We start from the raw sequence: 12,315 nt of genomic DNA, 5'->3' as shown, positions 1-12,315 counted from the left end.
GTAAGTTCGAACCCACTACAAAGCACCTCTTCCCATTGCAAGATAAATAGATTAAGTTGGCCAAACAAAACCCAAATATCGGAGAAGAAATACGAGACTATAAGCAATCATACATATAAGAGATCAAAGAAAATCAAATAACTTTCATGGATATAAAAAAGACATGACTGATCATAAACTCAAAGTTCATCAGATCCCAACAAACACACCGCAAAAGAGTTACATCATATGGGCCGACCGCCAACAGGGCTAAACAACGCCAGCGCAGAATAGGAGATCTTCATTATCGGGGCACCGCTATGTCTCATTTTTAGCCCGAAGGGAGCGTTGTACTAAGCCGGCCCGGCGCGCGGGAGGCCACATACCTAAAAAGCGCTCATTTTTTCACTGTTTTCTTTTATTTTTTGCGTTCGTTTTGAGCTTTCTTTCTTTTTTTTACTTTGTTTATACTTCCAAATATATAAAAATATTTTTGATATATATAAAAAGCGTATGTGTATGGGAAAACTGGACATCAAAAATTATATTTTTCAATAAATGTTAATCATGTATTTTCAAAATGTCAAACATATATATAGAACATGTTCCTGCTGTATACTAAAAGTGTACAATGTTTACGAAAAAATTAGACATAAAAAATATATGTTTAAAAATGTTTATCATGTATTTACAAAATGTTACACATTTGTATAAAAAAATGTTCCTCTTGTATTAGAAAAATGAAAATCTGTATGGAAAATAGTAGATATAAAAACATAAGTTTTATTTAAAAAATTAATCATATATATGAAAAATGTTAAATTTGCATACAAAAAATGTACAACATAAACGAAGAACACCAATAAAAAACAAAAATGACAAAAAAATAAATTTAGAAAACGAGAAATTAATGAAAAAAGAAATGCAAAAAAATATATAAATATCAAGAAACAGACAAATAAACACGAAATGAAAAAAAATTATATACTCCCTCCGTTCCTAAATAGAAATATTTGTAGAGATTTCACTATGGACCGCATATGGATGTATATAGATGCATTTTGAAGGATAGATTCACTCATTTTGCTCTGTATGTAGTCTATAATGAAATCTCTATAGAGACTTATATTTTGGAACGGAGGGAGTAGTAAAACCTATGAAAGAAACTAAAACAGGTGAAAAAACCCCCGCAAAGAAAACCATGAAGAAACAAAGAAAGCGAAAAAGAAAAAGAAAGCAGAAGAAAACCAGCAAATGAAACGCAGGGAAGGAAAAAACCAGATGAAAATGGGCTGGCCCAGTAGCTAAAGCGTGGGGACAAAAGCTTCAGGCGAGACGGAAGTGGCAGTCGCACTATGTGAGATATAGGGTTTGCAGTCATATAGACGCACCCTATATAACTGCAAACCCTATATCTCCAGGGTGCGTCTATATGAAAAATAGTAGGAGCAGCCCGCACCACGGCCCACGTGATTTGCAAGCTCGGCTTTGTGAATGTGTGCTTGTGGGCAATTCCTATTCAGCACTGCAGGCGTCCGTTACAGTCCAATGACCGTTTTTATGTATATTTACTTCAGTCACTTTATTTATTGTCGACGTCAGTTCGTTTTTTTTTCTTTTTTCCTCATCCTTTTTCAAATTCTGTGAACTTTTTTCAAAATCAATGAATTCCTTCTCAATTTCGATGAACTTTTTTTACATCCGATGAACTTTTTTCAAAATTGATGATTTTTTTTTCAAATCCAATGAACTTTTTTCAGATTCGGTGAACTTTTTTCAAAATCGATGAACTATTTGGGAAATTAATGAACTTCTTTCAAATTCGATGAACTTTTTTTAAATCTGATGAACTTTTTTCTAAATCTATGAACCTTTTTTCAAATCCAATGAACTTTTTTCAAATTTGATGAACTTTTTTAATATTGCACGAACTTTTTTCATATTTGATGATTTTATAAAAAATTGCACGAACTTTTTATAAAAAACATGAATTGTTCTTGGGCTGCCTGAACTGTGTGCCTCTGGGATCTGGTGGGGGATTGCTAGAATTTAGTCTATTTTGGGCAGCCCAATAACTATTTTAGAAATTCCTAATAAATCCTAGAAGCCCACTCAGCCCATTTGTGCAAGGCAAGGGATGCTACTAAAATTTAGTCCCACATTGCTAGTTTAGTGGGAGTTGGACCTCCTTATAAGGGAGGTTCTTTCCCCACTTGTACGAGCATGAGAATAAGAGGGATATCCACGCGCGCTCCTCCTCCGTCGCCCGCTTCGCCACGCCACGCCTCGTCACGACGCGACGCGAGCAGGAATGAGCCGAGCCGATATCTAAATTTTTGCCACGCACTACGGGTATACGAAAGGTCACACGTAAGCTGAAAAGATTTTTGCGAAAGTGGAGTTTGAATGCGCCTATAAAAGGGAGGTCGCTCCTCTCGCCACCGGTTCCATTCCCTGAGCTACCGCTGTCTTCCTCATCCCGGCTTGCGGCATGCACCGCGAGTCGGGACAGTAGGCCTCCGAAACCGCACCTCTTTGAGTCTTGTACGGGAGAAGGGTGATAAGGTTTTTGGGGAGCGCTCCGCGCGACTACTGACTTCTTCATCACGGACTCCGACGACTACTTCCCCGACGACGACTTCTTCCCCGACGTCGACGACCTCATCGACGACATGGCTGGAGAGGACGTCGACCCCAAGTCCAGTGCTTCTGCTGCTGCTGTCCCGTACGTATTTATGCTCTTTCTGTTAGACGTCCTGCCATAGTTCTTTGCTCTAGTTTCTGCCCTACATGTGTTAGGTTCTACTTCATATATGCAACTTGCTATACTGTCTGATCTAGATGTGTTTAGTTACAGTTCATATGTGAAGTTGCTATTTACCTTCTCTTTGTCAAATCGCATGACTTGCTTTATCACTGTTATATTAGTCATGCTTTATCTAGTATTTCTGTTAATAAAATCATTTGGTAAATTGCTCATATTTCCATCAATCCAAAAACCTTATTATAGGCAATTCACACCAAGTGGTTTTGCTGCTTTCATGAGACCTCCTATGTTTGAGGGTATCCACTATAAGAGGTGGCGCATGAGAGCAGTCTTATGGTTTCAATCATGAGTTGCTATGACGCCACTCTCGGCAAACCTGAAGGAGAGCTTGATGCTCAACAGGCACAAGCTTTTCAGAAAATGGATACTCTGTTTAAGTCTGCTCTCTTGAGTGTTCTTGGTGAGAACATAGTTGATGCTTATGCGTCAATTGATAATGGAAAAGATATGTGGGATGCAATCAAGGCCAAGTTTGGGGTCTCGGATGCTGGCACTGAGATGTACATCATGGAGCAATTCTATGATTACAGGATGACTGAAGAGCGCTCCGTGGTTGAGCAAGCTCATGAGATACAGTCATTTGCTAGAGAACTTGAGCACTTCAGTTGTATGCTACCGGACAAGTTTGTTGCCGGAGGTATCATCACTAAGCTTCCTCCTTCATGGAGGAACTTTTCTACCTTGCTGAAGCATAAGAGGCAGGAGTTTTCCGTCCCGGATCTCATTGGCACTCTTGATGTGGAAGAAAAGGCGAGAGCAAAGGACACACGTGCTCGAGGTATTGAGGGAGGATCTAGTGTCAATGTGGTACAGAAGCAGAACTTTCAGCCCCACAAGTTCAAGAACAAAGGCAAGTTTGATGGTAAAGCAAAGTTTGATGGGAAGAACAAGGTTGTGCAACACACGAACTTCAAGAAGAAGAATGGCAAGAAGAAAGGTGCTTGTCATGTGTGTGGGGATCCTGATCATTGGGCTCCTAATTGCCCTAATCGCTTTGACAAGCGTCATCCTGGGAAAGGCGGCAAGACCGCTAATATTGTCATTGGAGACACTGACATGAAGGATGCTGGGTATGGTATATTTCCCACTATTCTTTTAGTATGTCATTCTCCTGACTGGTTGATTGACACGGGTGCTAATGTGCATGTATGCGGTGATATTTCCATGTTTTCGTCTTATCAGACCGCAGGGACTTCAACCGTGCTGATGGGCAACGGTTCAAGTGCTTCTGTTCGTGGTGTTCGCACGGTCGATCTGAAGTTTACTTCGGGGAAGATCGTGCGGCTGAAGAACGTGCATTATGTCCCCTCTGTCAATAAAAATCTTGTTAGCGGATCTCTTCTGTGTAGAGATGGCTACAAGCTTGTCTTTGAGTCGAATAAATTTGTAATATCCAAGTATGGAACCTTTGTTGGTAAAGGCTATGAGTCAGGAGGCTTGTTTCGTTTATCCTTATCAGACGTTTGCAATAAAGTTGTTAATCATATTTGCAACAATAGTGAATCCAACGTGTGGCATTCACGTCTTTGTCATGTTAACTTTGGTTGCATGTCGCGACTAGCGAAGTTGAACTTAATCCCTAGTTTCACCACCATTAAGGGATCTAAGTGTCAAGTGTGTGTGCAAGCTAAGCAACCTCGTAAGTCTCACATGACTGCGGAAATAAGAAATCTTGCACCATTAGAGCTCATACATTCAGATCTATGTGAAATGAATGGTGTGTTGACAAAAGGTGGAAAGAAATATTTCATGACGTTAATTGATGACTCCACTAGATACTGCCGTGTGTATCTTCTGAAGTCTAAGGATGAGGCTTTGAACTTTTTCAAGATCTATAAAGCCGAAGTGGAAAACCAACTTGATCGAAAAATCAAGAGGCTTAGGTCCGACCGTGGTGGAGAGTATTTTTCCAATGAATTTGATGCTTTTTGTGCGGAACATGGTATAATCCATGAGAGGACGCCTCCCTATTCACCTCAGTCAAATGGGGTGGCCGAAAGAAAGAACCGTACTCTAACAGATTTGGTTAACGCCATGTTAGACACTTCGGGTCTCTCCAAAGCATGGTGGGGGGAGGCGATATTGACTGCATGTCATGTCCTAAACCGAGTTCCCACAAAGAACAAAGAGATAACTCCATTCGAGGAATGGGATAAGAAAAGGTTAAAGCTCTCTTATCTGCGAACATGGGGTTGTTTGGCAAAAGTCAACGTTCCAATTCCAAAGAAGCGGAAACTTGGACCAAAGACTGTGGATTGTATTTTCCTGGGATATGATTTTCATAGCATTGACTATAGATTCTTGGTTGTAAAATCTAAGGTACCTGACATGCATGTCGGTACGATCATGGAGTCGAATAATGCGACTTTCTTTGAAGATATCTTTCCCATGAAGGATATGGCTACCTCATCTAATCAGGAGATGCCTAGTTCATCGAATCAGGAACCAGTTACAATTACCGAACCTACAATTTTGATGGAACACTTTGAAAGTCCTGTGGAGGAGAACAATGAAGTTCCTATTAGGAGCAAGAGGCAGAGGACTGCAAAGTCCTTTGGTGATGATTTTCTTGTGTACCTCATAGATGACACTCCTAGTTCTATTTCAGAGGCCTATGCATCTGAAGATGCTGACTACTGGAAGGAAGCGGTTCATAGCGAGATGGATTCCATCTTGGCAAATGAAACTTGGGAGATAACTGATCGTCCTTATGGGTGCAAACCTATAGGATGCAAATGGGTATTCAAGAAGAAGCTTAGGCCTGATGGTACTATTGAAAAGTACAAGGCTCGGCTCGTGGCTAAGGGTTATACCCAAAAGGAAGGTGAAGACTTCTTTGATACTTACTCACCTGTGGCTCGACTGACCACTATTCGAGTTCTGCTTTCACTAGCTGCCTCGCATGGTCTTCTCGTTCATCAAATGGATGTTAAGACTGCTTTCATAAATGGAGAGTTGGACGAGGAAATTTATATGGAACAACCAGATGGGTTTGTACTAGATGGCCAGGAAGGGAAAGTGTGCAAGTTGTTGAAGTCTTTGTACGGACTTAAGCAAGCACCCAAATAGTGGCATGAGAAGTTTGAAAGAACTTTAACAGCTGCAGGCTTTGTTGTGAACGAAGCTGACAAATGTGTGTACTATCGCCATGGTGGGGGCGAGGGAGTTATCCTGTGCTTGTATGTTGATGACATACTAATTTTCGGAACCAATCTGAATGTTATTAAGGAGGTCAAGGATTTCCTATCTCGTTGTTTTGAGATGAAGGATTTAGGAGTGGCTGGTGTCATTCTGAACATCAAGTTGTTGAGAGACGATGATGGTGGGATTACATTGCTTCAATCTCACTATGTGGAAAAGATCTTGAGTCGCTTTGGCTATAGTGACTGCAAGCCCTCTCCAACACCATATGATGCTAGTGTGTTGCTTCAAAAGAATCGTAAAATTGCTAGAGACCAATTGAAGTATTCTCAGATTATTGGCTGGCTTATGTACTTAGCCAGTGCTACAAGACCTGACATCTCTTTTGCTGTTAGCAAACTGAGTCGGTTTGTTTCAAAACCAGGAGATGTGCATTGTACAGCTCTAGAAAGAGTTTTGCGTTATTTGAAAGGCACTGCAAATTATGAAATTCACTACACCGGGCACCCAAAGGTGCTTCAAGGGTATAGTGACTCAAACTGGATCTCAGATGCTGATGAGATAAAGGCCATGAGCGGTTATGTATTCACTCATGGAGGTGGCGCTGTTTCTTAGAAGTCTTGCAAGCAGACCATCTTAACGAGGTCAACAATGGAAGCAGAACTCACAGCACTAGATACAGCTACGGTTGAAGCAGATTGGCTTCGCCGGCTCTTGAATGACTTGCCGGTTATTGAGAAACCTGTACCGGGTGTCCTTATGAACCGCGACAATCAAACTGTGATCACGAAAGTGAGCAGTTCAAAGTATAACATGAAGTCATCAAGACACGTTCAGAGAAGGTTAAAGTCTGTCAGGAAAATGAAAAACTCCGGAGTTATTGCGTTGGATTATATCCAAACGTCCAAAAATCTGGCAGATCCTTTTACCAAGGGTCTATCACGTAATGTGATAGATAATGCATCGAGGGAGATGGGTATGAGACCCACAATATGAGTTGTTCACAGTGGTAACCTATTCTTTGTGATCGGAGATCCCGTGAATTAGATGTGGAAGACAAGCTGTTGGTCAACTGAGAGGAGAGTATCCTTACTATTCACAATACCACTCCATGAAGATGTAATACTCTCGTAATCTGCATGGCAGGTTGATGTATATCTTAATGTGTTCTAAGTGGCTTATTTAAGCAGAGATGTTATCCTGCAGAACATCTTTTGAAGAACACACCTATATGAGTCTGATTGTCAAACGTCACAATCTATAAGAGTAGGGTTCTCTCTAGTAAACTCATGAAAGGTCACGGAGTATGACGCATAAGCTCCACCCGCGGGGAAGATCCACGGTAGCCACGTATCGGTTAAGGCTTTATGTGAAGCTAGATTCACAGAAAACTTGCAGTTCAAGGCCCAGTCCACTGTTCAAGTTGCTTACTAGTGTAGCATAGAGTTCTAGGTGAAAGTTCAACTTAACAGTCTCCACTGCAGTACCGGTATATAAAACAGTGTTTTGGAACCAAAGGCAAATTTCTGTGTGCCTCTGGGATCTGGTGGGGGATTGCTGGAATTTAGTCTATTTTGGGCAGCCCAATAACTATTTCAGAAATTCCTAATAAATCCTAGAGGCCCACTCAGCCCATTTGTGCAAGGCAAGGGATACTACTAAAGTTTAGTCCCACATTGCTAGTTTAGTGGGAGTTGGACATCCTTATAAGGGAGGTTCTTTCCCCACTTGTACCAGCATGAGAATAAGAGGGATATCCACGCGCGCTCCTCCTCCGCCGCCCGCCTCGCCACGCCTCGCCTCGTCACGACGCGCGGCGGGTTGCGGGTTGCGGGTTGCGGGAATGAGCCGAGCCGATATCTAAATTTTTGCCACGCACTACGGGTATACGGAAGCTAAAAAGATTTTTGCGAAAGTGGAGTTTGAATGCGAACGGTGCAGCCCTTCGGCTGCTGGCTGTTCGTTTCGCCTCCCGTCGCTGCCCTCTCGCCTCCTTCTCTTGCGTCTATAAAAGGGAGGTCGCTCCTCCCAGAGAGACGCACCAGAACTTCTCCTTCCTCTCGCCACCGATTCCATTCCCTGAGCTACCGTTGTCTTCCTCATCCCGGCTTGCGGCGTGCACCGCGAGTCGGGACAGTAGGCCTCCGAAACCGCACCTCTTTGAGTCCTGTACGGGAGAAGGGTGGTAAGATTTTTGGGGAGCGCTCCGCGTGACTACTGACTTCTTCATCACGGACTCCGACGACTACTTCCCCGACGACGACTTCTTCCCCGACGTCGACGACCTCATCGACGACATGGCTGGAGAGGATGTCGACCCCAAGTCCAGTGCTTCTGCTGCTGCTGTCCCGTACGTATTTATGCTCTTTCTGTTAGACGTCCTGCCACAGTTTTTTGCTCTAGTTTCTGCCCTACATGTGTTAGGCTCTACTTCATATATGCAACTTGCTATAATGTCTGATCTAGATATGTTTAGTTACAGTTCATATGTGAAGTTGCTATTTACCTTCTCTTTATCAAATCGCATGACTTGCTTTATCACTGTTATATTAGTCATGCTTTATCTAGTATTTCTGTTAATAAAATCATTTGATAAATTGCTCATATTTCCATCACTATCTACCAGTCGAAGCCGAGGCACCAAGATTTTCCTCCTTGCCATCGGCCGCCGGAACAACAAGCGGAGAGGAGGTGAATCCACGACATCGCCAGCGAAGATCGAGAAAAGGAAGGCTTTACCCTAGTTACCTTGTGAGAGGGGAAAGAGAGACGTGGACTAGTCGGAAAAGCTTCCCGTCATATTATCCATCCTAGTAACCATATGCTAGCTCTCCGACCGGCCCCAGCCAACGAACGACGCATGATGATTCCATGATCATATGTATCGCGACCGATTGATTCGTTACGATGTTGTGCGTGTCATGTATGCGAACAGCCAACCGACGGAGCCAACAAATCATTGCTCCGCTTTCCATGGATGTGTGCGGCCAGTCGTCGATCGCTCCACCTCTCTGCAACCGTACGTGCGAGTAGGAGTAGTGGTAGTATCCCAACAACTAGATGCCCGCGATCGGGCACACGGAACGCGTGAGCATCCAGATGCATGCATGCATGCATCACACGGATACGTACACTTCATCATCCTTCATCCTCATCCCTCTCTCTCTCTCTCTCTCTCATGGTTGTTATCCAGCCGAGCAGCAATGGCGACCCACACGCATGGGCAACAAAAGTGGGAAGAAGAGGAGGGGGAGCCAACTCGGATCGACTGCCCACTCGGGGGCTTCAACTAGTCGGGACTGAAACTGACAAGGTTAAGACAGCACGCAACATTCCGTGCAAGAACGGGGTATGAACGACCGTGCCTGCATATGCCCTCGTTTTGTTGCCCTAAAACGGGGCTCGAGCCTCCATCCCCAGCTGTCCTCCACCTCTCCAGCTGGCTCCACCGCGCAGTTTGTTCCTCCGTGCTAGTGCGTCACCGATGCGTAACCCCGCATATCTATCCCTCTAGCCTTGTAGAGAATGTAAATTTTGCTCTGGCGCCTATGCCCCTCACGTAACCCTACCATCTTGCACTGTGAACCTAAAGCATTAACTGTCTAATATCTTCTCCTCCTCAAACTCGTGCCTCGCCTAACCTGCATGCGCCATCTCCACATCATCGTGCTCTGCCCCATCTTACCTGTGGCTAGAGAATCATGAACAGAATCACAGAACCAGAAATATGACCGTTATTTATATTTTGTTTCCAATTACCCGAGAATCAACAAACATGCATAAAGAAATTAATGCGTAATTTGGCTATCCATAGCCAAAGCAATCCAGGGTTCCTCATGTGCCGTCACATTCCTCCAACGGTAGATCGTCGACCCCCTCCACTGCCACTGGCTTCGTTGGTGCGGGCATGCAAGGAGGCCCTGGTTTACCTATGGGAACCGTCGTTTTCTCGGCATGGGGTCATCGGGGAAATATTTTCTTGTCCGTCACTTCGGCCCTTTCAGTGGTGGTGAAGGCGGTGTCTAATGATTCCTCCAGCTTCTTATCCGGCCATGGCGATGTGTGCACCATCGGATCCAAAGATAAGATCGGGAGGACATGGGTAGGTCTTCGTCGTCTGCGGCTTTGGACCTTTCGATGGTGGTGGCAGCAGGATTCAATAAGGTTTCCTCGACTTCTATGGTGTACGCGATGTCAGACCTAGTGATGAGATTGAGTGGACAAGTTTGTAGTTGGTTATTTCGTCAGGGTCAGTGCTACTTCGGCGGTAACGGCGTTGGTTATTCCGTTGTTTTGGGAGGACGTATAGGTATGATTGTCCATTCATCCTATCATCGTCTTCATCTCCATGCCGTGGACGATCCTTCAGGTTCGACTCAGTCGGCACTTCCCGACAGCGATCACCGACTTTCCAGTTGCCTGTATGGGTAAATTTATTGTTCCAGCGACGATGTGGAACTCCAATGCGGCATCGGTGTGCCATTCACATGTGCAGCATGAAGAGGATTGAGGATTCTACTTTGTTGTGTCTTCCTTTCTTTTACGGTCCTTCTTGTATTGCTGGTATTTGATTCATAAAGAGTTTCGACTCTTTCTAGGAAAGTAATGTGCGGGATCAACAAAACAAAGTACAGACAATGGAATTGGAGAATTATTGATGCTTCTTTCGATCAAGACTTGTTGAGGGATACAGCCGCAGCTGCTTTGAGAGATCATAAAGGAAATTTTATTGCTGAGGGGAAATGGAGACTTGATTGGTGTACAGATGCCCTAACAGATGAGGGATTGGCGCTACGATTTGGATTATCCCGAGCGCAAAGGGCTGGGTGCAGTCGACTTGTTATCAACTCGGGTAATTTGGAGGTCATTAAAATCATGAAGAGCGGAGGAACCTATGCAGAAGCAGCAGCAGTGATTTTTTATGATTGCTATCATTTGGCCCGTGATTTTTCTTTCACTAGTTTTGAACATTGTAATAGAGAAGCTAATAAGGTAGCTTATGATCATGCGAGATTAGCTAGGTTTTCTACGACAAATGATTGGTTTGAGCAGCCTCTCAATGTTATTGTACCACTCCTACTGACGATTTAACTGTTATTTTTAATAACTAAAATACCTTTGTTGTATAAAAACAGAAGTACAGACAATCTAAGTCAGAGTGAGTAAGCCAGCTTAGCATTGGGCTAACTGACAGTACGGATGGCTTGACACATTTCGCCACACGACACGCAGGGGCCTTGTGTATATAAACCCATGGGAGTCGCGCAGGCGAGCTCACCACCTCGTCCACCATGGCTCCACTGTTCCACGTGGAGGCTCTTCTCCCGAGCTCGATCTCACCCAAGATCGACTCCATCCTCCACTCCCACATCTACCCGCAGGTAGGTCACGTCTTCCGCGCCGTCGCCAGGTTCAGGGCCCTGCTCGTCGACGTGATACTCAGCAAGAAGAAGACGGCCGCCGCGAGAGCTGGCAGCGGCGGGTACGGCTACTACGGCCGCTCGACGAAGAGGAGCCGCGGCAAGAAGCGGACGAGCAAGATCGCCGGCTTCGTGAAGATGCATTTCGTCGGCTCCTCCGTCCCGGCTCGGGCGAGGGATCGGCTGGAGGCCAGCCGCGCGCCCTGCTATTCTTCGTACTACGACTACGAGTACTCGGCGGCGTGGAACGCTGTGGTTCCAGCGACGCCGGCGGCCGTGGAGGAGGAGGTCGTGGAGGTGTGCGACGACACGGCGGAGTGCGGGTACCTGTGTTGGCTGGAGGAGGAGACGTCGTCGGGTGGCACGCCGGCGGGCGAGGGCGAGGGCGAGGCTAGTCCGGCGGTGAACGAGATCGACAAGCTGGCGGAGAAGTTCATCGCGAGGTTCCACGCAAAGTTCTTACTGGAGAAGCAGGAGTCGTACCGGAGGTACCAGGAGATGATCGCCAGGAGCATATGAACCACGAGATCCATGGAGGATTCATCCATTGCGCCGGGCGGCTTGGTGTCCGGACTCTGAGCATCCGGAGTACTGCGTGAGTACGAATTTGATGTTGAGCAGTGAGTGATTCATGGTGCAGCTCTTCGGGGCCGTGCCTCGAAATTGGAGTCATTTAATTTTCGTGTGTGTGTGTGTGTGCGTGTGTGTGTGTGGGGGGGGGGGGGGTGTTTACGGTCGAAGCGAGATTATTCTTCGGGAGGTCAAGAAATAATATCAGCAGGAGAGGCGTGATTCTGGACCATGGTTCAGCCGAACCTATGGTTGACGTCGTACGATTCAACATCCTGCTACATGTGGATCCGCGTCACGCATTGTTTAATATGCAAACAGCTCCTATCATGCATTTTTTAATCAATCATGTACAGATCCTTATGAAAAGTGTCCAGA

General features: G+C 45.0%; 1 protein-coding gene across 1 annotated transcript; it reads left to right on the top strand.

Annotated features, from left to right (window-relative positions):
- Nucleotides 1-11,238: 11,238 nt before the first annotated feature.
- LOC125534206 (uncharacterized) lies at nucleotides 11,239-12,063 on the top strand. The gene has a single exon (XM_048697487.2). The coding sequence runs from the start codon at nucleotides 11,239-11,241 to the stop codon at nucleotides 11,884-11,886; it is 648 nt and encodes a 215-aa protein (XP_048553444.1). The 3' UTR covers nucleotides 11,887-12,063.
- Nucleotides 12,064-12,315: the final 252 nt, after the last annotated feature.

The sequence above is a fragment of the Triticum urartu genome, chromosome 2A (assembly GCF_056163025.1).
Source record: "Triticum urartu cultivar PI428250 chromosome 2A, HENAU_Tu73, whole genome shotgun sequence".
NCBI lineage: Eukaryota > Viridiplantae > Streptophyta > Magnoliopsida > Poales > Poaceae > Triticum > Triticum urartu.
Note: the sequence above shows the minus strand (reverse complement) of the source record. Positions and strands in the feature narration are given on the sequence as shown.